We start from the raw sequence: 25,891 nt of genomic DNA, 5'->3' as shown, positions 1-25,891 counted from the left end.
TAGTTGCCATGCACCGGCACCTGTTTGGGTCAACGCACCTAACCAGCACACCTATCGGACTGTGGAAGGAAATCGGAGCACTTGAAGGAAATCCACACAGACGCGGGGAGAACGTACAAACTCCACACAGACAGTGACCCAAGCCAGGAATTGAACCCAGGTCCCTGGTGCTGTGAGGCAGCAGTGCTAACCACTGTGCCACTGTGCCGCTCCTCCCAAAAATGATTATAAAATAACAGGTTAAAAGAGCTTAAAATGTTACAATCACCTGGGAAAGAATATCAAGAAAATTATTTGAATGTCCAAATACACTTCATCGTAAAGTCTTAAAAGAAGTGACGGCTAAAGTAGTAGATGCATTGGTATTAATTTTCTGAAACTCTAGATTCTGGAAAAAGTCCCATCAGATTGGAAAATAGTAGATGTGACTCCTCTATTCAAGAAAGAGAGACAAAAAGCTGCAGGCTTGGGACATTGTGGAATTGCTGGAATCTATTATTAAGGAGGTTATAGCAGGGTACTTAAATCTCAATGCAATCAGGCAGAGTCAACATACTTTGTAAAAGGGAATTCATGTTCGATTAATTTATTAGAGTTTTTTGAGAAAGTAACAAGAAATGTGGATAAAAGGAGCCTGTGGATGTGCTGATTTCCAGAAGGCATTTTACAAGGTGCCATATCAAAGATTACTACACAAAATAAGTGCTCATGGTATGGAGTAGCATATTAGCATGGATGAGGGTTGGTTAGCTAACAGGAAGCAGAGTAGGTATAATGGCTTATTTTTGTGTTGGCAAGGTGTGATGAGTGGCGTGCCACAGGGATCAGTGCTTGGGCCTCACCTGTTCACAAGTTATATCAATGACTTAATGAAGGCATTTGAATGTATGGTTACAAAATTTGCTGACGCATAACTTTCATACCAACCTTTGTGTCATGAAGAGGACATAGGGAATCTGCATTGGGATATAGATAGGTTAAGTGAGTGGGCAAAAAATTGGCAGATGGACTATAAATGGAAAGATATGAACTTATCCACTTTGGCAGGAAAAATGGAAAAGGAACGTGTTATTTAAGTGGAGTTTGTAGAACTCAGTGCAGAGGCAACTGGGTGTCCTGCAACATGAATCATAAAGAGTTGGTATGCTGGTAAAGCAAGTGATTAGGAAACCAAATGGAATATTGCTGCCTATTGTAAAGCAAATGAAATATAATAGTAGGGATTTTTGCTGCAGTTGTACAAGGCTTTAGTGAAACCACATCTAGAGTATAGTATACAAAACTGTACTACCTGTTTAAGAAAGAAAATAAATGCGTTAAAAGCAGCTCGGAGAAGCTTCACTCAACTGATACCCAGGATTGAGTGGGGAGCCGGCGGGGGGGGGAGCGAAATTATCTGTTGAGGAAAGGTTGGACAGGCTGGGTCTGTATTTATTGGAGGTTTTGAGAAGCTGAGGGGGTGATCATATTGAAAATATAAGATTCTGAGGTAACTTGATACTAGCCTTGCCTAACAAAAATCTATCAATCTCAGGTTTAAAATTTTCAGTTGACCTGGCCTTAACTGTTTTGGAGATGAGAGTTCCAGATTTCCAGTATACTTTTGTGTGAAGAAGTGCTTCTTGACATCGTCCCTGAATGCCTCAGCTCTATTATTAAGGTTGTACCTCTTGCTTCAGAACTGTTCCACCAGATGAAATAATCTTTCTATGTACTTCGTGAAATTCTTTAATCATGTTAAACCATCCCAGTTAGCTCACCTTTTACTTTTACAAACTCCAGGAATTACAAACCTAATTAATTTAATACATTATGATAATTTATTCCTTTTGGTCCTGATGTCATTCTGATGGATCTGCACTACAGCCCCTCCAAGGCCAATATATCCTTCTTGAGGTGTGATACACAGAATTGAGTGCAGAACCTTAGATGGGGTCTAACCAGAGCTTTATGCAACTGGACCATAACTTCCACCCTTTGTATTACAACCTTTTTGAGATAAATGTCAACATTTAATTAGTATTTTCAATTTTCTTTTCTACCTGTTCACTAGCTTTCAGTAATTTCTGTACTTGGGCCACTAAATCTCTCAGCTCATCCATCATGCCTATCTTTTCACTATTTATAAAATACTTTTTTGTGTTCAAAATAATGAGATTTCACTTACCCACATTGAACTCCATCTGCCAATTCATTCACCAAATTCATTAATGACCCTTTCTTGCCATCATCCTTGATTATTTTCTATGACTGTTAACTTAGTGTCTACGGAAACATAAACATATGGCTCTATTCCTGCAGCCTTGGTTCAGATCCTTAAATCTCACTGTTAGTTGCATCTTATCAGCTGGAGTGCGTATTCATAATCTACGATCTTTGTCTGCTACCCCCCAATTAGTTCTGCTTCCAAGCCATTGGATTGCTCTCATTTTTTGCATAAAGTCAACAGTGCAGAAAGAAGCCATTCAGCCCATCAAGTATGCACTGACCCTGGCAAGCCCACTCCCTGCCCTACCCCCATAACCCCACGCGTTTATCCCGCTATTCTGCTTAACCTACACATCGTTGGACACTGAAGGTTAATTTAGCATGGCCAATCCACCTAACCTGTACATCTTTGGACTTTGGACATTGGGAGGAAACCGGAGCACCTGGAGGAAACCCAAGGAGAATGTGAAAACTCCACATAGATGCTCACCAAAGATTGGACTCAAACCTGGGTCCCTGGCACTGTGAGGCAGCAGTGCTAACCACTATGCCGTCATGCTGCTCCTAGTTTTGCACACTGAGTTTTCTTTTCACTGCTTCAATCAAAACTACATTTCCCTTTCAAGCTAGCTTATTTGCCCATTTTCTTCATGTTTTGTAATGGTGCTCACTCTTGATGGTGGTTTATGGTTCTGAAAATCTTGATAGCTCTCTACTACCTCTCCCAAGAATCCATTCTTGAGATGTGAACCTCTGATAAGTCATCTGGTTGATTTTCCCCTCCTTCGCACGGAGACACAACAGCCGCCTTAACGATACCTTCCAGAGAGAAGGAACAAACCTTGGACCTTCTGATCTGCATGGTATAATGACAAAAATGAACTATCCTAGAATGGTTACAGCAAAGCAGGAGATGTCATATTTCTGCAAGAGCAGTTCAGCTGGCATCACTCCCCTCTTTTTTTCCTGTAGCATTGCAGATTTTTTCTCTTCACATAATTATCCAATTCCCTTTGGAAAACCACGATTAAGTCTGCCTGCACCACTGTCTGAGGCAGTGCATTTCAGATGTGAACCACTGGCTGCGTAAATATGTTTTGCCTTGTGCTATTGTTTTTTCACCAACCACCTTAAATGGATTTCTAGCTTTTTCACTATTGTGAACTGTTACATCCCCAGCTGATGTTGCTACTGGACAGACAGAGACTCGAGCTCGATAGATCTTAACTTACATCTTTTGTTTAGAGACATGGATGTACAGAATCGCAGGACCACTGTTGAATTTTTAACCAAAGAATAAAACATTTATTAAATGAAAAGATTGACTTTTCTTCACCCCAGCTCTATATATATATATATATATATATGTACACACAAGTTTATAAGGATAACACAAGTTACAGTTTATCTTGTATTCGGATCTTCTCAGTAAGTACACAGTTCATGTAAACCAAAAGGCAACTGTGGTCACATACTGTCTGAACCAAGTGGCAGGTGCCACCTGAAACACCTTCTATGGATTTCTCATCAAATCATTTTCTGCAGCTCCCTAGTCTTATCTTAACTTCTCCTGAATCAAGTTTAAAAACTAACTTCCAACTTCTTTCTGTCCTAGGATGCTAAGCAACAACTTAGTTTTCCTTTAAGCCCTGTTTGCATTCATGTTGCAAACTCTCATTTACAATTACAGGATCCTGAACCAAACTGAAGTTATTAAGCCTTTCAAGTGCAGAACCACAAATTTAAACTTACTTGGTGACACAGTGATTAGCACTGCTGCCTCACAACACCAGGGACTCAGGTTGGATTCCTGGCTTGAGTCACTGTGCAGAGCCGGCACATTCTCCTTGTGTCCGCATGGGTTTCCTCTGGCTGCTCCAGTTTCCTCCCGCAGTCTGAAAGACATGCTGGTTAGATGCACTGGCCATACTAAGAGCAAAAGGAAAGATCTTTGATTGGATGGAAGGCGTGGGAAATAAAAATGACAGAATGGACCGCCCTCCAAAGTATTATACATTCAGGTGTGAGATGGTAAAACTGCTTCTTGCCAGACCTGATGATTGTGGCAATGAATAACTACATGGGACATCATGGCCTATCATCTTCTAGTTTGCTCGGCCATTTCCCTTTCTGGCTCCCTTATGTCTCATACACTGACTTTCTCTTCATCTGGATTTATGCCAGCTGTATTCTGGGAAAGCTTCCGAAAATTGGGGGTTTTGAGATCTGACACCATTTTACCATTGGAAATGCTGATTGCATCAGCCAAACACTACTCCTGCCTGGCACTGTCCACCCCCTCCCCCCAACCTGCCATCAGCACCATACCATTTTTAACTCCCCAACAGGTTGCTCGCAATTTGAGATGGCATTACCACAAACGTAATGTAAAATAAGGTATTGTGGCAAGCTTTTGGCCTGCCACATGGGGCAAAAGGATATCCTTACTACAATGTACAGTCTCATTCGAGGAATGCCGAGTGCAACAAGCTATCCATAGAGAGTGGGTGCACTCCGTACCTATGGGAGTAGGAAATGATGGGAAGAAAAGAATGAAAAAATCATTTTGTTTGGGGAATTTTAAACATTTATCTGGAAACAGATGTACCCTACCTAGAGCAGCAGTGTTTCAGTATAAATGAGTCACAACTCCCCTGTGTTTATACTTGACATTTGAATGCCAACACAGATACAACTAAAATAGGGAGATCCTTGACTTACCTTGCATGTATTTGGGTAGATTGCAGCCCGTAATTTTGCCAATTAATACCTAGTTCTGACAAGAATATGAATAGACAAGGTGAAGGTATTACATGAACCTTGTAATTGTGACTTGAGCATTTTCTCAAGCATAAATTCATTCGAGACATCTGGTATTTCTGCTGTGGTGAACCTTTAAACATAGTTTATGAAATTTCCCTTAATGACTGAATGGAAGTGCTGCCCGAGTCCGGGCTAAAATTTGAGGAGCATGATGTCCCAGAGTCGATCCCCTGCTTGTGGTGAGTTAACGAAGGTCAGCTAGGGCTATAGTTGGCTTTTGCGACTCTAGAGAAGAATGGGAAAGAATCAGCCAGAGCTTCTGTTCATGATTGCTGTCCATGTGACAAAAAGGGTTTAAAACGTTAAAAAAAATTCCAGGATAAAATGCTAAACTGAGATTAATATTGAATTTTCATAACAAAATTAAAGTTTATGTATTTATTAGTTACAAGTAAGGCTTACATTAACACTGCAATAAAATTACCGTGAAATTCCCCTAGTCGCCACAATCCGGTGCCTGTTCAGATCAATGCATCTAATCAGCACGTCTTTCAGAGGAAACCCATGCAGACAGGGCAGAACGTGAAAACTCCACACAGACAGTGACCCAAGCCAGGAATCGAACCTGGGCCCCTGGTGCTGTGAAGCAGCAGTGCTAACCATTCCACTCTACATTCTTTATTCTCTGCTGAAGGTAGTGAATTTTTCTGGTGTTTGATCCCATGCTGCCCATGAATACTTTTTCCTTAATGTACAACTTGGACCATTTAGGATAAAACATATCAAGTGCTGTGGAATAGAATACATTTCTTTATGCACAATATCCACACCAAGTATAGCAGGAGGTAATGTGATGTGGTGGCCATTACGGAGACTTGGATGTCTCAGGGACAGGACTGGGTACTTCAGGTGCCAGGTTTCAGATGCTTCAGGAAGGACAGGGAGGGTGGCAGAAGAGGTGGTGGAGTGGCACTGTTGATCAGGGACAGTGTCATGGCTGCAGAGAAAGAGGATGCCGTGGAGGGACTATCTACAGAGTCTCTGTGGGTGGAAGTTACGAACAGCAAAGGGTCAAAAACTTTGCTGGGTGTATTCTATAGGCCGCCCAGTTGTGACAGGGAAGTTGAAGTGCAGATAGGGAAACAGATTCTGGAGAGATGTATTAATAACAGAGTTGTCGTGATGGGAGACTTCAATTTCCCAAACATCGACTGGAATATCCCTAGGGTAAGGGGTTTGAACATAAGAACATAAGAACATAAGAAATAGGAGCAGGAGTAGGCCATCTAGCCCTTCGAGCCTGCCCCGCCATTCAATAAGATCATGGCTGATCTGTTGTGGCTCAGTTCCACTTTCCCGCCCTCTCCCCATAACCCTTAATCCCCTCTCTTATCAAGAACCCATCAACCCGCTTCTTAAAAATATTTAGCGAGGGAGGAGTTTGTTAGGTGTGTTCAGGAAGGTTTCCTGACACAGTATGTGGATAAGTCTACGAGGGGAGAGGCTGTACTTGACCTGGTACTGGCGAATGAACCAGGGCAGGTGATGGATCCCTCGGTAGGAGAGCATCTTGGGAATGGTGACCATAATTCTATCTCCTTCACAATTGCATTGGAACGAGATAGGATCAGGCAGGCTAGGAAGGTGTTTGTCTGGAGTAAGGGGAGATACGAAGAAGTCAGGAAGTTACTTGGACAAATAAACTGGAAGGAGGCGTTCTTAGGGAAAAGTATCGAAGGAAGGTGGCGGATGTTCAAGGAATGTTTGTCTGGAGCTCTGCATGACAACGTTCCGATGAGACAAGGGGGTTTTGGTAGGTTGCAGGAACCGTGGTGCATGAAGGCTGTGTTGAACCTAGTCAGGAGGAAAAGGAAGGTGTACAAAAGGTTCAGGGAACTAGGAGAGGTTAAGGATCTTGAGGAGTATAAGGACTGTAGAAAGGAGCTTAAAAGGGAAATTAGGAGAGCCAGAAGGGGTCATGAGAAAACCTTGGCGGGTAAGATTAAGGAGAATCCCAAGGCCTTCTATAAATATGTGAAAGGTAAAAGGATGAGAAGAGAAGGAATAGGACCTATAAAAGGTGAAGGGGGAAAGGTCTGTGTGGAACCAGAAGAAATGGCAGAGGTGCTTAATGAGTACTTTGCCTCAGTATTCACAGTGGAAGCTGATCTGGGAGATTTTGCTACGGATTTGCAGCAGATGGAAAAGATTGAGTAGTGGATATTAAGGAGGAGGATGTGTTAGAACTTTTGAATTCTATCAAGATAGATAAGTTGCCGGGACCAGATGGGATGTACCCCAGGATACTGTGGGAGGCGACGGAAGTGATTGCACAGCCCCTGGCGATGATCTTTGCGTTGTCAATGGAGACGGGAGAGGTTCCGGAAGATTGGAGGATTGCGGATGTAGTTCCTATTTTCAAGAAAGGGAACAGAGATAGCCCGGGAAATTACCAACCGGTGAGTCTGACCTCAGTGGTTGGTAAGCTGATGGAGAGGCTTCTGAGGGACAAGATTTACGAGCATTTGGAGAGGTTTGACATGATCAGGAATAGTCAGCATGGATTTGTCAAGGGCAGGTCGTGCCTTACAAGCCTAGTTGAGTTCTTCGATAATGTGACTGAACACATTGACGAAGGAAGTGCCGTGGACGTGGTGTACATGGACTTCAGCAAGGCGTTTGATAAGGTCCCCCATGCAAGACTTCTTGAGAAGGTGAGAGGGCATGGGATCTAAGGGCCTTTGGCTTTGTGGATCCAGAACTGGCTTGCCTGCAGAAGGCAAGAGTGGTTGTGGATGGGTCTTTTTCTGAATGGAGGTCAGTCACCAGTGGAGTGCCCCAGGGATCTGTTCTAGGACCCTTGCTGTTTGTCATTTTCATAAATGACCTGGATGAGGAAGTGGAGGGATGGGTAAGTAAGTTCGCTGATGACACGAAGGTCGGTGGTGTTGTGGATGGTCTGGAAGGATGTCAAAAGTTGCAGCAGGACATAAATAGGATGCAGGACTGGGTGGAGAAGTGGCAGATGGACTTCAACGCGGATAAATGTGTAGTCGTCCATTTTGGCAGAACCAATGGGATGAACGAGTACACTGTCAAGGGTAAGAGTCTTAGTAGTGTTGAAGAGCAGAAGGATCTTGGGGTCCGGGTCCACAGGACTCTTAAATCGGCCTCGCAGGTGGAGGAGGTGGTCAAGAAGGCGTATGGTGTACTGGCCTTCATTAATCAAGGGATTGAGTTTAGGAGTCTGGAGGTAATGCTGCAACTTTATAAGACCTTTGTCAGGCCTCATTTGGAATACTGTGTGCAGTTCTGGTCGCCTCACTATAGGAAAGACGTAGAAGCTATTGAAAGGGTACAGAGGAGATTTACAAGGATGTTGCCTGGACTGGGAGGCATGCCTTATGAAGTTAGGTTGAGGGAGCTGGGACTCTTTTCCCTGGAGAGACGAAGGTTGAGAGGCGACCTGATAGAAATTTATAAAATGCTGAGAGGAATAGATAGGGTGGATTCTCAGAGGCTATTTCCCCGGGTTGAAATGGTTGCTACGAGAGGACACAGATTTAAGGTGCGGGGAGGCAAGTACAGAAGTGATGTTAGGGGTAAGTTTTTCACTCAGAGGGTGGTGAGTGAATGGAATCAGCTGCCGTCAGTGGTGGTGGAGGCGAACTCGCTGGGGTCTTTTAAAAGACTTCTGGATGAGTATATGGGGTTTAATGGGATTGGGGGTTATAGATAGGTCTATAGATTGGTAGGTGTTGATGTGATCGGTGCAACTCGTGGGCCAAAGGGCCTGTTTGTGCTGTAGTGTTCTATGTTCTATATGTAAATGCAGAGTAAACACGACTTACATCTACCCAATAGAGTGCAGATTAACAAAGTACCTTAATCTTGTTTACAGCATCATTGTGACATTTTCAATTCCCACACTTTGCTTGCAGCTTGTGTATGTTCACTTGCCAATGCTAGACCATTTCTTCTCTGTTGCTGACAGTTTGTGTTTTGCCCCATGCTTACAAAATTATGCACTTTTCTTTTATCGTTAGCACTGACATATTTAAGTTCAGATTTACAGACACTTGGTTTAGAAGTTTTTCCCATTTCGAAAGATAGAATAGGATCAGGCCATTCAGCCACTAGAGCCTGTTCTGCTATTCAAATAGATCATGATTGATTTGTACCTCAGCTCAATTTTCCTGCTTTTGCTCCATATATTTTGATAGCCTTAACTAACAACATCTGTCGATCTTGATATGAAAATTTTATCAGACTCAGCATCAACAGTATTTTAAAAGAGGGTTCCAATTTCCTGTTGTATATTTAAGCGATTACATGATTGCTATGAGAACTGGTCACATGATTTGATGTAATTGGGGTATTCCAAAGGCTCCTGCTTAGTTTCATTTAGTGCTCCGCACAGGCAACAGCTCCTTCAATAAATCTGTCATTGTTAGTTTAAATCTACATGTGCAAACCACATCTTTTTCACTTTCTGTAAAACCCACAACCCCTAAATAGTTAGGTCATTACGTTACATTTCCAGTATAATAATGAGAAAAAAAATAAGCCAGGTAACTTTAGACCAGTTAGTCTAATGTCAGAAGTAATGATAAATGAAAGTGAGGGCTAACTTTGTCCATAATTGCCACTTTTCATATTGCGTTTTTAATTAGTTAGCTACAAAGAATGAAAACACTTCCTTCCCGTCTCCACACGGTGGCACGGTGGTTAGAACTGCTGCCTCTGTGCCAGGGCCCCGAGTTCAATTCCCAGCTTGGGTCACTGTCTATGCAGAGTCTGCGCGGGTTTCCTCCAGGTGCTTCGGTTTCCTCCCACAGTCCAAAAGACGTGTTGGTTAGGTGCATTGGTCATGCTAAATTCTCCTTCAGCATATCAAAACTGGCACTGGAGTGTGGCAGCCAGGTGATTTTCACAGTAACTTCATTGCATTGTTAATGTAAGCCCATTTGTGACACTATAGATAAACTTTAAACTATTGTAGGGGCATTGAGTGCATTTTGAGTGCTATAAGCTGTTGAATTAGGAAATATGACTAACTCAGTATAAACCTATCATGAAATCTGGGATCTTCCTAGCCTGTGAGGTAGGGTATCATTTATCCACCAAACCACTGAGGAAGCTCTGTCTGCTCTCAAATTGAATTATTATCTTGTCACCATTGTTTCAAGAAAGATGCGCTTAAATCCTGGAAAGGTTTCTTCTAAACAAAAATATCCACTGTAATCACATTATCAGCTTGTCTACAGTAACCCACATTTAATCTTTCCTGTTATGAGGCAAATTATTGCGATGTAACTGTTACAGTCTTGGCTTCAGCATCTTTCGTAACGTTTTCTTTTGAATATTTTAGTAAGGTGAGGGATTGATTGTACTGTGAAATGAAACAATTCCCATTTCCAGTGGAAAAATACAACGAGAATTCATAATAATTATTCCAGGGATGACAAAGGACTGTTTTCTTTGGATAAAATAAGGCTGAGTGGAGATTTGATAGAGGTATTCAAAATCATGAGGGATCGGGATAGAATAGTAAGGGAGAAACTATTTCCACTCGTGAAAGAATCAAGAATGAGAGGTCACAGATTTGAAGTATTTGGCAAAAGAAGCAAAAACAATATGAGAAAAGGACTGCATGAGAGTGTGGTGGAGACTGGTTCCATGGAAGCATTTGAAAGGTGATTTGGGCTGTTACCTGAAATGGAAGAACGTGCAGGGTTACCGGGAGATGGCGGGAGAATGGGACTGAGTGAATTGCACACTAGGAAAACCAGTGCAGACATGACGGGCCAAATGCCTCCTTTTGAGCTGTAACAATTCTGAAATTGAACTCCTAGTGTCTTGCATGAAGCGCTCCCTGATCAGGATTAACATATCGCACGTGAAATAAGACATCCTCAATTCTGCTCAATGTCTTTGCAATAGTGCACCCTATCGTGGACTGTGGCATTTTTCCATTTCTCAAACACAAGCAAATCATCCTCAGGCCTCGTCTCCGATTTTAACCACTGCTCAATTAAGAAATACATCCCTTGCCGCTTTGAATTGGTTGAACACTGCTCAAACTCATTTGAATTTGAACTTGCACTTACTTACAATCAGAGGACACTTTTGCTTATCAGTCTGGAGTGGATTCAAATGCAAATTGCATAGTTGGAAGTCTAGTGTTGGTACTGCCCATTCCCACTTACCTATGTCCGAAAAAATTTGCACTGCCAGACTCTAGATTAACTCCAGTGTGTAAACCTGGTGATGTTAATAATACCACTTTCTGGAAGGACTTGTTGTTTATCTGTGTTTGAATACTACTACTTGATGTCTTGGTTGACCTATGATATTCCTGTATTGTGCTGGAAGCAACTATCAACTGACAAATGAAGCAGTCAAGTGTCTCCCCAAATGTTGGCATGAATTGCAAAATGGGCAAGCAATTGTGAATTGTTCACTAAGCTTCATTATTCAGAAACTTCCACTTGAATTTTAGCCCATCTGGCCTGCTTCCCCCATACTTCAAGTAAAACTGATATTGGACTCTACCCTATCCATCTTATTTCTTAAGAAAAATTTCTGTACCCTCCCCGGTCACTGAAGGTAATCAAGCTAAACTCCAGAATATTGCAGCATCCAGCCATATTTGCTGTTCAAATCTGGCACGCTGTCCTAACCTAGCACAATTTACACTGTTAGAGCTTCTGCAAAGTTAGAATGAGAGATGAAGAGAACCCAGTGAAACTTCTCACCCACAAGGTCAACCATTTGTTTATATTTAATGATGAGTGAAATAAATTATTTTTAGGAAATGGTGGAACAAAATGAGCCTAAATCTGCCTGAGACATCTTTACTTGGCACTGCTGTTTGTTTTAGATGTTAGGTGCTAAATATCACAGTTGACATTCTTTATTGGTGTGATGTTTGTGATAAAAGTGATGAAAATTATGCTGTTCTGTAAATAAATAGGTTAAGAGCCAACATTTTTAACATCATTCTTCATCCCAATGTTAATGAGGAATAATTTGTGGATCATACATTCATAGTGTTATGGAGCACAGAAGGAAATGATTTGGTCCAATTTAGCACTGATTCTCTGAAAGGGCTATCCAATTAGTTCCACTCCCTTGCTTTTTCCACATTGTCCGACAATCTTACCTTTTTTATGTACATATTCAACCCCTTTTGAAAGTTCCAGCTGAATCTATTTGTACCACCTTTTTCAGACAGTGCATTGCAGATGATAACAAGTTGCTGAGTTAACAGAAGTGGCGTCACACCTCCCCACCAGTTTCTTTGCTAATTATTTTAATCTGTCGCTGCTGGTTATTAATTTTTTTTATTTGTTTTGGGATCTGTAATTGCACTTCATCAGCTGATGGTGAGCTCCTGAGCCTCTGCATTCTGGTGTCGGTGTGCCTACAGTGCTGTTTAGGAGAAAGTTTAAAGGATTTAATTGACCAAGCGACATTGAAGGAACAGCGATATAGTTTCAAGTCAGAATGGTGTGTGTCTTGTCAGGAAACTTGCAAGTGACAATGGCTCAATACTTGAGAGACTTTAATGCTGTCCTTAGTGCTTCTAGGAGCCCCTGGGCATCCTTTGCACCACCCCGCAATCCCACTGTGCCACAACCTTTGGTGAATCTGTCCTGGATATTCCCAGCTATTCTGATGGAGAGGAGTCTGGGGTCCAGCTCATTGCTCATAATGTGTGATTTGGTGAGTACCTGTCAAACTATTGCTTGGCTAGCCTATGGGGCAGCTCTCCTAATTTTGGCACAAGTCCCCAAATATTAGAGAGGGGAACTTTGCAGGGCCGACTGGGCGGAATGTATCTTTGTTGTTTCCAATTCCTAAGATCAAGGTTTTCTGTAATGGTGGGAGGAAATTCGCAGGAAATTTGGTGACCCAGCCAAAAGTCCATTGACTTTCAGTAGGACTGGTTAATGCTGGCAGTGGACGGGCGGGTCTGAAAATCCCAGTCGAGGCCAATAGTATGCGGTCTTTCCAGTTTTATGATTCTTCAGATTAGGATACAGCTAGGCCATTTCAGAGGGGCTACATATTTCTGTGCCAGTGGAAATATTTTTTCTCTACCTAGCAAAACTCGACGTGATTTTGAACATCTCTGTTAAATCTCCCCTGTAAGAAGTCTGACAACAGCAGGTTTAAGTCCAACCGATTTATTTGATAGTAAACTCAAATAAATCGCTTGGACTTAAACCTGGTGTTGTCAGACTTCTTACAGTGTTTACCCCAGTCCAACGCCGGCATCTCCACATCAAATCTCCCCTAACCTCCTCAGCTCTAAGGAAGACAATTCCAGCTTTTCCAGTCTCTCTGAATTCGCCTCATTTTTGGTGCTATTATGGTAGAAACTCCTCTGTGTTGTCACTAAATCATTCCTTGATTTAGTATTGTGCCCAGAGTAAGATACAGTTCAGTACTCAAATTAAGGTTTAACCAGTGATTGGAATAAAAATTGGCACTTTCCTTCTTTCTATGCTTCCATAACATTGATGTCAATGATAGTTAGATGCATCTCTCATCAGCGATAGGTGACAGAGCACTTTGGTTCGTTTTCCAGAATGCTAATATTCCTACTTCCCAACTTCGGGTATTTATCAAAAGCATCAATATGTCATCTGGACAGTCTACATTAGTTCTCAACAGAAGGGAGAGTCAGCTATCTTGGATCAAGCCTGTAGAGTTTATATTTTTGGAACATGAGTCAGTCATGCAGTCCCTAGAGCTTGTTTATGTTATTTCCATGGACTGAGGAGTGGGTGGAATTTACAGATTTTGCCATGAAATCAGTGTATTTTGTTGCTGCATGTATTTGATGTAAAACTAAACTAGCTTGTCAACTTACAATCAATTACAATTAAAAACAGGGGAACCCACGTGGTAGCATTTAGAAGATTACAGAAGCCAAGTGCACAAGTTTTATTTTATAAATCATAGAGGTTACAGCATGGAAACAGGCCCTTCGACTCAATTTGTCCATGCCGCTCTTTTTTTTAAACCCTAAGCTAATCCCAATTGCCCGCATTTGGCCCATATCCCTCTATACCCATTCTACCCTTGTAACTATTTAAATGTTTTTTAGAGATTTTATTATAATATTTTCAAGAAACATATTCACAGCCTGATGGTTGAATGGTAGTGTGACTTGCATTTTAAAATATCATATATAAACCAAGTTATCAAGTGAGGAATATGCGAACATGGTTCTGTTCAACTAAGTACTGAACGGATGGCAAAGCACAATCGGGAACATGGAAAATGCATGTCCACTTGTAGGAGAGGACTGAAATGATGAACTTTGGAGAAAAGCACAAGGCTTAAAGTTAGAGTTTATTTATTTGTTACAAGTTTTTTTTTTGTTCACAGGACATAGGTGTCACTGGCTGGCCAGCAATTATTTTCCATCCCTAGTTGTCCAAGGACAGTTGAGAGCCAACCACGTTGTGGCTCTGGAGTCACATGTAGGCCAGACCAAATAAGGACAGCAGATTTCCTTCCCTAAAGGACATTAGTGAACCAGATGGGTTTTTCCGATAATTGACAATGGTTTCATGGTCATCAGTAGATTCATAATTCCAGATTTTTTTTTAAATTCAAATTCCACCCTCTGCCATAGTGGGATTTGAACCTGGGTCCCCGGAACATTAATAGTCTAGCAATAGTGCCTCTACGCCATCGCCACCCAGGTAAGGCTTACGTTACCATTGCAATGAAGTTAGTGAAATTGCCCTGGTCATCACATTCCAGTGCCTGGCTGGGTCAGTACACCTAACCAGCACGTCTTTCAGACTGTGGGAGGAAACCTGAGCACCTGGAGGAAACCCTGCAGACATGGGGAGAACATGCAAATTCCACACAGACAGTGACCCAAGCCTGGAATTGTACCCGGGTCCCTTGTGAGGCAGCTGTGCTTACCAGTGTGCCACCATACCGCTCCTCATCCATAGAACAGTATTATCTGGATTAGCGTCAATGATAATATGGACAATGTTATGACTTCCCATTTTTTGCAGAACATTATGGATAGTCTCTTTCACATTGGTTTCAAGTTTGAGCTACAACAAAGCCTTTACAGTAGGAACTGTGATTCTGGTGCGCCTGCAAAAAAGTTGTTGCACTGATGAGGACATGCTTTGTTGTGGTAGGCATCGTAGGCTGAGGTATGCAGCATAATAGTCTGTGCAATTCCATGCATGTTTTTAGAAGATGCTTGGCTGAGCGTTCCGCCAAACCATTTGACCACGAATATAGGAGCCTGTTCGTCCCACTGCGTGGGTTCCCCCCGGGTGCTCTGGTTTCCTCCCACAGTCTGAAAGACATGCTGGTTAGGTGTATTGACCTGAACAGGCACGAGAATGTGGCGACTAGGGGAATTTCACTAACTTCATTGCAGTGTTAATGTAAGCCTTACCTGGGAGTTGCGAGATTCAGCAAAGACAAATTGTCAAGTCTTTGTGGGATGCCTTGTGTGGTGAAATATCTGTTAAGCTTGATGATTGCTGGTTTCCTCTTAGGTTTGGCAGGTAGGCAAGTTCAAACTACACAGAGTACAAATCAACTAAGACTAAATGTTGTTTACTATTCCACCTGCAGAGGTCAGCTGTTGTGAATGCTTGTGGGAGGTCCAGGACCTTGTGTAGTTGCAGTTCTTTTGCATGATGCGACTTAAGTGCATTGTACCGTTATAGATTTCCCTTTTATGTCGGTATACATGGAGCACCAGGACAATGATTCCTTGGCCTTGTATCTGGTTGCTTCCATCCTGGGGTGCCCTTGGTGAAGTTGTTGTGTGTATTACCTCTGGAGAGCAGTAGGAATGATGAATCGGTGGCCAGGCAGTATCAGTTCATCTTGTATGGTTAGTTCATCTCTGATGGTGAAGAATGTGCAGAGCTCTTGGGAAACCCTCTTGAGGATTCTGACTAGCCCCTCGTGATAATGATGTACAGTTGGCAAAGGTGAACTTGACAAATCTATTGGAATTCCTTGAGGATGTAACTAGAAGAGTTGACAGAGGAGGACTGATGGACATGGTTTATTTAGACTTTCAGAAGGCTTTCAATGGGCCTCACACAGCAGACTACTATGTAAAATTAAAGCATGTGGGATTGTGTTTAATGTCTTGAGATGGATAGAAAGCTGGTTAGCACATAGGAAGCAAAGAGTTGACATAAATGGATTTTTTCTGATTGGCAATTAGTGAACAGTGGGGTTCCATGGGGAACTGTGGTAAGACCCCAACTGATAACATAGTATTATCAATGATTTGGAAGAGGGAATTACATGTATTATCTCCAGATTTGAAGACAATACAAAGTTGGGTATGAGGGTGAACTGTGAGGAGGATCCAGAGATGCTTCAGCATGATTTGAACAGGTTGAGTGTGTGGGCATATGCATGGCAGATGCAGTATAATGTGGATAAATGTGAGGTTATCCACTGTGATAGCAATAATAGGAAGATTGATTATTACTTGAATGGGTATAAATTGAGAAAAGTGAATACATAGTAAGACCTTGGTATCCTCATGCATCAGTTGCTGAAAGTAAGTGCGCAGTAAGTAAGTAAGTAAGCCAGTCGCTGAAAGTGAGTACAGCAGACAGTAAAGAAGGCCAATGGTATGTTGGCATTCATAGCAAGAGGATTTGAGTATAAAGATGGGGATGTTTTGCTGCAATTGTATAGCGCATTGGTGAGCCCACACCTGGAGTATTGTGTGCAGTTTTGGTTCCTTTTGTGGAAGGATGTCCTTGCCGTAAAAGAGTACAGGAAAGATTTACCAGGTTGGTCTGTCATTATGAGGAGAGACAGACCATATTATATTCGCTGGAGTTTAGAAGAGTGAGAGGGATCTCATAGAAACTTATAAATTCTAACAGGGTAGATTCAGAAAGAGTGTTCCCAATGGGAGTCCAGAACTAGGGGCCATAGTTTGATTATAAGGGGTAAATCTTTTATTTCTTGGATTTCACTACCACAGAAAGTAGTTGAGGCCAAAACATTACCTGATTTCAAGAAGAAATTAGATCTCGCTTTTGAGGCTAAAGGGATCAAGGGATATGGGTGGAAGGGGGTATCAGGATATTGAATTCGATGATATCCATGATCAAAATGAATGGTGGAGCAGACTTGAAAGGTTGAATGGCCTACTCCAGCTTCTAATTTCTATGTTTCTAAAATACTTAAACATAGCAAAGTATAATTCTTAACAGTTGGATATCTCTGTTGTTCCATTTTAGCAGTATTGCCCCATAGACATAACTCCCTCCTTCAGAATTAGTTAGCACTGTCTGGGAGGTGATAAGAGGCGAATTACCTCACATCCTTTAAAAAGTACCTGGATGAGCACTTGGCATGCCACAATGTTCATGGCCATGGGCCAAGTGTCGGTAGATGGGAATAGGTGGGAGGTCAAGTGTTTCTGACGTATTGGTGCCGAAGGGCCTCATCCACACTATTTGATTCTATGATTCTCTAAGTTATATGGTTAGCACTTACACTGTTGTTTTTCACATTTGATCCTGTTGTGCTTTCTACTGTCTGCATTGTTAATGTTGGTCTGCAATGTTTATTGTCACTATGATCTGCTGCTGTTGCAGGTTTAAAGGTTCCCAGCAGCTGTGAACTGGTGGTAGGTGGGGAGTTGCAATGCTGGGCAGAAGGGCGCTGTTTGCTGTTTGATGATTCCTTCCTACATACAGCATTCCACGGAGGCAAGTATATTACTAACTTTCAGTGATTATTTTAACATCTCTAAATTCTCATTCTTATGTTCAAACCCCTCTTGATCTCACTTCTCATCACGGCAATATCCTCCAGTTCTACAACCCACTAAGTGTTCTGTGTCCCTGCAATTCTGGCTCTTGATTTCTTTGTCCTCCCGTTGGTGGTTGTAGCTTCAGTAGTCTAGGTCCTCTGCTCTGGAATTTCTGCTCTTAAATCTCTGCCTCTCTTAACCTTTCCTCCTTTCAGACAACTTAAAAAGTACTACTTTGACCCAGTTTTTGTTCCTGGGGACTAATAGAGCCTTATGTGTCTTGTTCTGAAATTTTATCTGCTATTGCTTTGGTGAACTGTTACAATCCCAGTTAATGTTACTACTGGGCAAGGCAGATCCCAGAGTGACAAAGACTTTGACAGAGGGCCATCTGGACTCCAAATGTTAGCTCTTTTCTCTCTTTGCAGATGCTGCCAGACTTACTGCGATTTTCCAGCATTTTCTCTTTTGGTCCCAGAGTGAAATCTGGCTTGATAGATTCTAACTTCTATTTTTTTTAGAAACCATGGAGGGCCGTTGCTAAACACATTCACAGGAGTCTGCTGTGTACTTTTAACACAAAGAATGAAGGGGGCGATTCTCCCAATCTGCTGCTCTCCTTTTGTAGTGCAGCGGGCCAAGAGACTCAAGCAGAGGCATTTTTGCGGGCTCCCTGCTGGGCGCCATGTCCTCTGTGAGTCTCTGGCAGTCTGCTTAAGTTATTCAAATTCTCATTTCAATATATTTTAAATATCATTAGGTGGCCCAGGACTGAAATCTCCAGGCACATTAGCATTCCCCTTAGCCCCAGCCAGGTGTGATTCACTCCAGCAGCGTTTACTGTAGCTCCCCACTTGCAGCGACCTGACGGCCAGCCCGCTGAATTGAAGGGCGGCCATTGAATCCCCTTGGTGTCCAGCGCCAAGGGACACCACCTTGGCAGTACCAACTTGGAGCCCCTGGCACTGCTCAATAGGCAAAGTGGCAATGCCCAGAGGACACCTTGGCCATGGGCATCTGGTGGGGCCTAATGGCACAGAGCCTCTGGGGGGAGATCGGTGGAGAAAGGGGTCCCCCTACCACTCTGCATTCGAACTGAGTGACAAAGGGAGGGAGGCCAACGATTCGGCTGGACGTGAAGGGGTGGAGGGAAGTGAGGCAGGCCGCTGGGGGGGTCAGGACTGCAGGGGATGTGTTGTTACTGAGGGGAGGGGGGGGCGTTGAGGCTGCCAGTGCGGGGGCTTAGGGATGGGGGGGACATTGAGACAGGCTGGGGACGGTGGTGGGGTGTGGGACGGGAGGGGTCAAGGCTGGCCTGGACATGTTCAGGGAGGCATGATGTGGGGATGCTGGCGTTGGATTGGGGTAAAACAGAAAGAAATCTCTCAACACCAGCTTAAAGTCCAACTGGTTTATTTTCACAAATAAACCGGTTGGACTTTAAGCTGGTGTTGTGAGATTTCTTCACGTTCAGGGAGGGCCAGTGATCAGGCCGTGGGAAAGTCAGAGGGCCAGCGATGAGGGGTTGCGAGGCTGGCAGCGATCGGGAAGCTAGCAGTGTGGGGTGACTGTGTATGCGCCGATCTTGGCACTGACAAATCGGCACATGCACAGTGGCCCACTCAGCGCTATGCTGCCAGCCCCTCCAGCGGGAATAGGCCCCACCCCCTGAATTTCAGCATGATTCATGCCTAGACACTCTGCAGTGCACAGTGCGCGGAAGATTCATTTTGAAAACTCCCGCTGAAAAAAAGTGAGATTTATTCCAGTTTTTACGTGAATTCGACACTTTGAATTTTTTGGCGGAGAAGTGCCCCAAAATCTTGATTAAACAAGAAAAATTAAGTGTAATACACTGGACAAAAATGTTGGTAAGATTTCAATATAGTATAGTAAGTGAGTCAAATTAAACTTAAAAGCTATGCATTATTCCTTATCGAAGTGCCTATGGTCCTTAATGACCTGTTTCATTGTTAAAGTTTTTAAAGTTTATTTATTAGTGTCATCGATAGGCTTACATTAACACTACAATGAAGTTACTGTGAAAATCACCTAGGTGCCACACTCCAGCGCCTGTTCAGGTGCACTGAGGGAGAATTTAGCATGGTCAATGCACCTAACCAGCATGTCTTTCCGACTATGGGAGGAAACTGGAGAATCCGGAGGAAGCCCACACAGACACGGGGAGAACCTGCAGACTCCGCACAGACAGTGACCCAAGACAGGAATCAAACCCGGGGTCTGGCACTGTGAGGCAGCAATGTTAACCACTGTGCCACCATGCCGCCCATTACTAGTTTCGATCTGATTCCAACGCACTCAGATGGCTATTTGATCCTGCAAGACATCACAATTGAGCCTAGCTTTTCCTCACTAAACGTTTGTGTACTTTTTGTCTCTCACTTACGTGGGATCCTGTCAGTGTAATTAGAAAAGATGTTGTACAAAGTGAGAAGTATTTTCTTTTGGCCAGCCTATTACTAATTTTAGTTTTCTTTTGTGATTGCAGGTCCAAGTGAAGAAGGTCCACGGGTAGTCTTCATGATTGATTTGTGGCACCCGAACGTCGCTGCCACTGAGCGCCAGGCTCTGGACTTCATCTTTTCTCCGGGCCGCTGACTCTTTTTCGCCATCTTTTATTTTTTTCTCCGGAGTGGCCAATCCAGGAAGCAGCAGAACACCGGAACCAGGGCTCTTGAATCATCAGGCGTGTTGTCCTTCTTCCGTTTATCAAAAAGGAATAAGTGGGCACACTAAAGAAATAATAAGCTTTATTTGCTGAAAATTCAAGCAATGCCGTGTTAATGGTTAGGTGGAGAAAAGAGTCCAAGATTTATTTATTTATCTATTGCTTCTGATTTATTTTTTTAACAAAGTAGGTCAGGCTCAACTTCCTTTCCACCCCATAGGTTTGTGGGGTGGTCACTGCTGTCTATCTGATTTTTCTCTATAGCTACACTGCAGTCAGTGAGACAATTTTCTGTAATGCCTCGAGCTGTAAAGTTTTTCATTTGAAGCCATCTCTTCTGCGAGAGCTATTCCAGTTGAGACACTGTGAAGGTTTTCCAGGCTTCCTCATCTGGTGATCTATGTTCATTTTTTGGGGGAGGGGAGTGGGATGGGTGGGTGGGGTGGGAGGGGAGGGGAAGAAATGTGATAGTGTTCTAAGAATTCTACAAAGGCACTCCTGGGATCAGGCACCCGTGTACAGGTGAGTGAAGCCGATTCCTGATTGAGCATGTTTTTTGGAAAAATGTGTTCCGCCTGGGTCAAAGTTTCTGGATCAAATTGTGATTTCCACAGACTGCGTACTGACCCGCTTGTGTATCTCGGCGGTTTTGATGTATTGTGCAGTAGAATCTAAATCAACATGACACTTAAAGTATCCACTTAAAAAGGAATAATTTTGCAAAAAAAAGAAATGAATAGGGTAAAAGGAAAGTTTTACACACACACACACACACACACACACACACACACACACACACACTGCTCTGTGGTCATCAGGGAAAATTAAGCAATGGATTGACCTTGCAGAGCATGCTAGTTATAAAGAAAGAGACTAATACAAGAAATTTATGCTGTGATTATTAGAACTATTATTTTTGGAATGCAATTTCTGCATAAAAATAAATAAGATATATCTCATTGTCCCATTTAATGGGACAGTATGGGAAATTATTTGATCTGTAGGGTATCCATATAATAGGAAAGAATGAGAGATTATCTTTGCTGGATTTCTCTATAAATAGGTTTACATTTATTTTTAATCTCATGGATCAATACAATAAAAAATCTCTTACTTGAATCTAAAGATACTTAACTTTGGGTCATTATTTTTAATTCTTTTATTGATGTGCTTTGAGATTAAAACTGTGGAATTATATTTTATTCCTTTTGTGTTTAACAAAGTGGCAGGATGATTAACAGTGCTTGAAGATTTTTTTGTTCCTTCTTGTGTGCAGTGTCTGAAGCACTTCATGTTCAGGTGCAGAATAGTGCAGCGTAGGATTAAGTATAAACTCCATTATGCTAGAACAATGTGCATGAGACCCACCTAAGGAGAAAAGAAGGGAACTGCCAGTCCCTTCACCTCTTTTGCCATCACTCTTTCCACATCGTATATCACTTAATTCTGGCACTGTGTGCCAAGTGAACTCCAAATAAGACTGTCCTGTCAAAATGCTAAGGAAGTCAACCAGTGTACCGATTTTTTGGCACTTTAGTACTGTGGACTTGTGTTGACTGAGACATTCTGAACTGATTTCACTTAGGATTTAAACAGCCATCAGAGAATGAGAGATTACCATCCTGCAGCAGCTGCATTCAAGCCTAGTTTTCTTGTACCATTGTGTACTTGATTTTAGTGCTACATTAGTCTGTTCAGATTGTAAATGTGGTATAGTGTTATTTTTGTTTGTGCCCACCACCGAATTGGCATTATGTGTACTCAATTCTAAGAGAAACTAACACAATGCCACATAATTCAAACTAGCATCAATGCTGTTCATGATGCAGTGTTATTTTATGCTTGCCTACTACTGAGAGACTCCATTTGATGGACTATATTTTCATAGGCACGTTTACCTCTGTTGGCCTGGTAATTTTGTTTGCACAACCTGGCCATTGATTTCCCTCAAATCTTGAGGTGAATTACTTTATCAATGCACTTTATTATATATGATAGCTAGCGTGTATTGCATGTGTACATGTGGAGTTGTGCCGGTGCAAGATTTGGAGAAATAAACCACACGTTCTAATCTTGCTGAGTTTTTATTTGTAAATTGATGCTTGCTGTATTCATTCCAAATTAATATGTCACTGTCTCCCATTGATACAGGGCAGAAATTTACTATGTAGCTTTGTGCTGGTTGGCAGAGTTTCCACCTTCATGCTTAAAAGAAATAGAAAACAAAACTGTGAAGAAACCTACATTAGTAATTTCTGTTTGCTAAGCAACAGAGACCTTGTTTCTTTCAGTATGAGCATGCCCATCTGACTAAAGCCCGGATGATTTAAATTCAGGCTGGCAGGAGCTAAATCTGAATTGAGTTTAGCTAGAAAATCTTCACAGCTACCCAACACCAGTAGGTTTCCTGCTACTGTTCAGCTAAGATCACCCTATCCATTGAAGGCAATATCTCATAGGATTATTTGGAGCTTCAGGAAAGATCTAGCCCTCAATAATCGTTCTCATTCTCCAGAATCTCACCATTAAGCCATGTGGGTAGCACAGTGGTTAGCCCTGCAGTTTCACAGCGCCAGGGACCCAGGTTCAATTCTCCGGCTGGGGTCACTGCCTGTGTCAAGTTTGCACATTCTCCCTGTGTCTGTGTGGGTTTCCTCTGGGTGCTCCAGTTTCCTCCCACATTCTGAAAGACATGCTGGTTAGGTGTGTTGACACAAACAGGCACACTGGACTGTGGATTTTCAAGTAACTTAATTGCAGTATTAATGTAAGCCTTACTTGTGACACTAATAAATAAATTTTACTTTGGCTGGTCAGGCATTTCTCCACTGGACCTCCCTGACTCGAGTCTTAAGTTTGCAATGGGGGAAAGAGGGGCAGTTTAGGATCATTTCTTAAAGGCGTATAAAAATCCCAAAATTTGCAACCTCCTGACTTAAAACTGCCTCTCACTTGTCCAATTCTGATTTTAAATGTGTTTGAAAGGTGGGTGGGTGAGCAAGTGCTCCAAGAAGCCCGGTTGTTTCTTTAAATATAATAATAAAGCTGACTGTCCACTTTTTAATTTTTAACTGTGATGGCAAGTTCCCCCAAACCTCAGGAAAGCCACCAACTACTTCCACGGAAAGGCTGCTGGATCCTGGAAACGTGTGAATTTACACCCATCTACAGGATACAGTGTGCCTTCCTGTGCAACCTTCCAGTGATGGGGCACTCACCTTCCCAGGTATCAGACTTAGCCCCAGCCCGGGCAACCAATTGACTCCAGTTGCCTAAATGTGGACCTGCCTGTGCTGCTGTTTCTGCCAACCTCTAGCATCCAAATGGAGGCCAAGCCTAAACAGTCAAGAGTGAGGATCTGACCATTGACGTCATAAGCATTCCAGAGAGTTAAAACTACACAGCGTGTAGTGGAATCCTGTACTGTTTGTCTGTTAGTGGATGCTTCACTAATCATCCAGCTGCCAGACAGGTCAGGTAAATTGAAAGCCAGGCCAGTAACTCTGCTCCAATTTCACATTAAGTGTGCTTCCAACCCCTTGCCCCCAGAGGACAGCAACTAATTGACCGTCGGACAGTTGTTCAATGTGCAACTGACCCTTGCCTAAGAGGAGAGCAGGTACCATGACCAACTCCTGTGCAGTGTTGTGAACAGCACTGTAATTCACTGCAAAATCCTGAAATACATAAACTGTACTCCATTTATCAGTTGGATCTGCAGAGTTCCAGTGGCAAATGCTGACATGCCACAGTACAATCAAAGTAATGAGGTGTATTTTCAATAGAAGAGAAGAAATTAACAGGTGATTTGATAGTTGAATTATGATGGATTGAACAGAATAGGTTGAAACAGATTGTTTTCAGTGATCTTGAACAAGGGCACCTAGATAAAGCAAGAGGTTGTGAGCAGAGAGCAGGAAAGACTTTTTTTTCTTACAGACAGTTGAGAGGCTGTGGAATGCATTATTGAGAATTAGTGCCTTGCCTGGGTTTGGGACTGCATTCCAATCTGACCAACTAAAGCTACTGGCTTGATGGCACTGGACAAAATAAAGTGATTCATATGTTTTGTGGATGAGAAGCAGAACCAGCGAGCAGTCTGGCAGCAGCTCACAAGAGCTGGGTGGCATGGTGGCACAGTGGTTAGCACTATAGCTTCACAGTGCCCAGGGACCTGGGTTTGATTCCCATCTTGGGTCACTGTCTGTGTGGAGTTTGCACGTTCTCCCCATGTCTATGTGGGTTTCCTTCGGGTGCTCCAATTTCCTCCCACAGTCCAAAGATGTGAGGGTTAGCTGGATTGACCATGCTAAATTGCCCTTTAGTGTCAGGGGGATTAGCTAGGGTAAATTCATGATGTTGTGGGGATGGGGCTTGGGTGGGATTGTGGTTGGTACAGACTTGATGGGCTGAATGGCCTGTCCCTGCACTGTAGGATTCTATGATTCTAAGCTACAAAGCAGAGCGGTTGAAGGTTGGATTATTTGTATTTACATGGAGTTAGGATGGCTGCTTGTTGGCATTGGCTGTGTTCTGACATAAAACCATTTCTATCACCTGGCCTAGTATTTTCTCTAATTTCCTCAGTGTAAGTTTTTGTCTGCTTAGAAGAAGCAAATTGGGACATTTTAACCAAGTTAAAAGCACTGTGCAAGTGAAAGGCTGTTAATATTACTTTCACCCATGTAATTTAAAATACTGGTCAAAATCTGGACTGCCCTCATATTCCTCACTGCGGCAGTGCTTAAATTGCCTTATTTCCAGTAATACCTCAATTGCACTGAATTTGGGTACCATAATCTGTCTGATCTAGTTTATTCTAGCTTGCATCAGTTTATTTTTTAGCTAGTACAGCTGGCTCTGCAAAACAAAAATGTACAGTTCAGAATTCATAATTGGCTTTTGGAAACACATCAATTGGATGCTGAAATCTGTTTCCTATTTTTGGCCTGAATTTATTCCGTTTTCAGCAAATCCTGAACACTAGCACTTGGACTTTGTCCAATTTTGGAACCATCCTTGGTTTCAAATTGCAGTAAGGTCAACCATCATTAAGGGTGCTACTTTGCCTTTGAGGTAAGTTGCCAGAAATAAACAAAAAAAAACTTAATTAGGGGGTGGTGTGGGGGAACTAGGGAGGGAAAAAAATTGCTGTGAAGCAGAAAAGTAAACCTGGCATTTGCTGGGGTTGAGAATCTTCTGCATTTTCTGACTCCTCAGGAATGGAAGTGTATTTCACTGGAAAGTAAAGGGTGTGATCTTACCACCTTGTCCCGTCCGTCAATCAGCGCAGTGAGGTGGTAAGATTGCATGCGGAGCCAGAAAACAGGTTTGCGCCCGGTTTTGCACCACACCCAATGATAAGCAGCACTGTTTTGCTGGCAGGAATGGCATTGCACCCAAAAGGTTGGGGGGGGCGAGTGGCAGGGTTGCTGGGG

The 25,891-nt window shown here is 42.7% G+C and overlaps 1 protein-coding gene across 2 annotated transcripts in view; it reads left to right on the top strand.

Annotated features, from left to right (window-relative positions):
* Positions 1 to 20,861, top strand: part of asphd2 (aspartate beta-hydroxylase domain containing 2) — a 38,817-nt gene extending 17,956 nt beyond the window's left edge. For both annotated transcript variants that reach the window (XM_080208663.1, XM_080208664.1), the window contains exons 3-4: positions 17,607 to 17,720; positions 20,274 to 20,861. In XM_080208663.1, coding sequence (XP_080064789.1) covers positions 17,607 to 17,720; positions 20,274 to 20,383 — 224 coding nt within the window. In that variant the 3' untranslated portion in view covers positions 20,384 to 20,861. The remainder of the gene's footprint in view (positions 1 to 17,606; positions 17,721 to 20,273) is intronic.
* The last annotated feature ends 5,030 nt before the right edge of the window (positions 20,862 to 25,891 follow it).

Source organism: Carcharhinus amblyrhynchos, chromosome 20, assembly GCF_965287045.1.
Source record: "Carcharhinus amblyrhynchos chromosome 20, sCarAmb.v2.hapA, whole genome shotgun sequence".
In the NCBI taxonomy this organism is placed as follows: Eukaryota; Metazoa; Chordata; class Chondrichthyes; order Carcharhiniformes; family Carcharhinidae; genus Carcharhinus; species Carcharhinus amblyrhynchos.
This window is presented reverse-complemented; position numbering and strand designations above follow the sequence as displayed.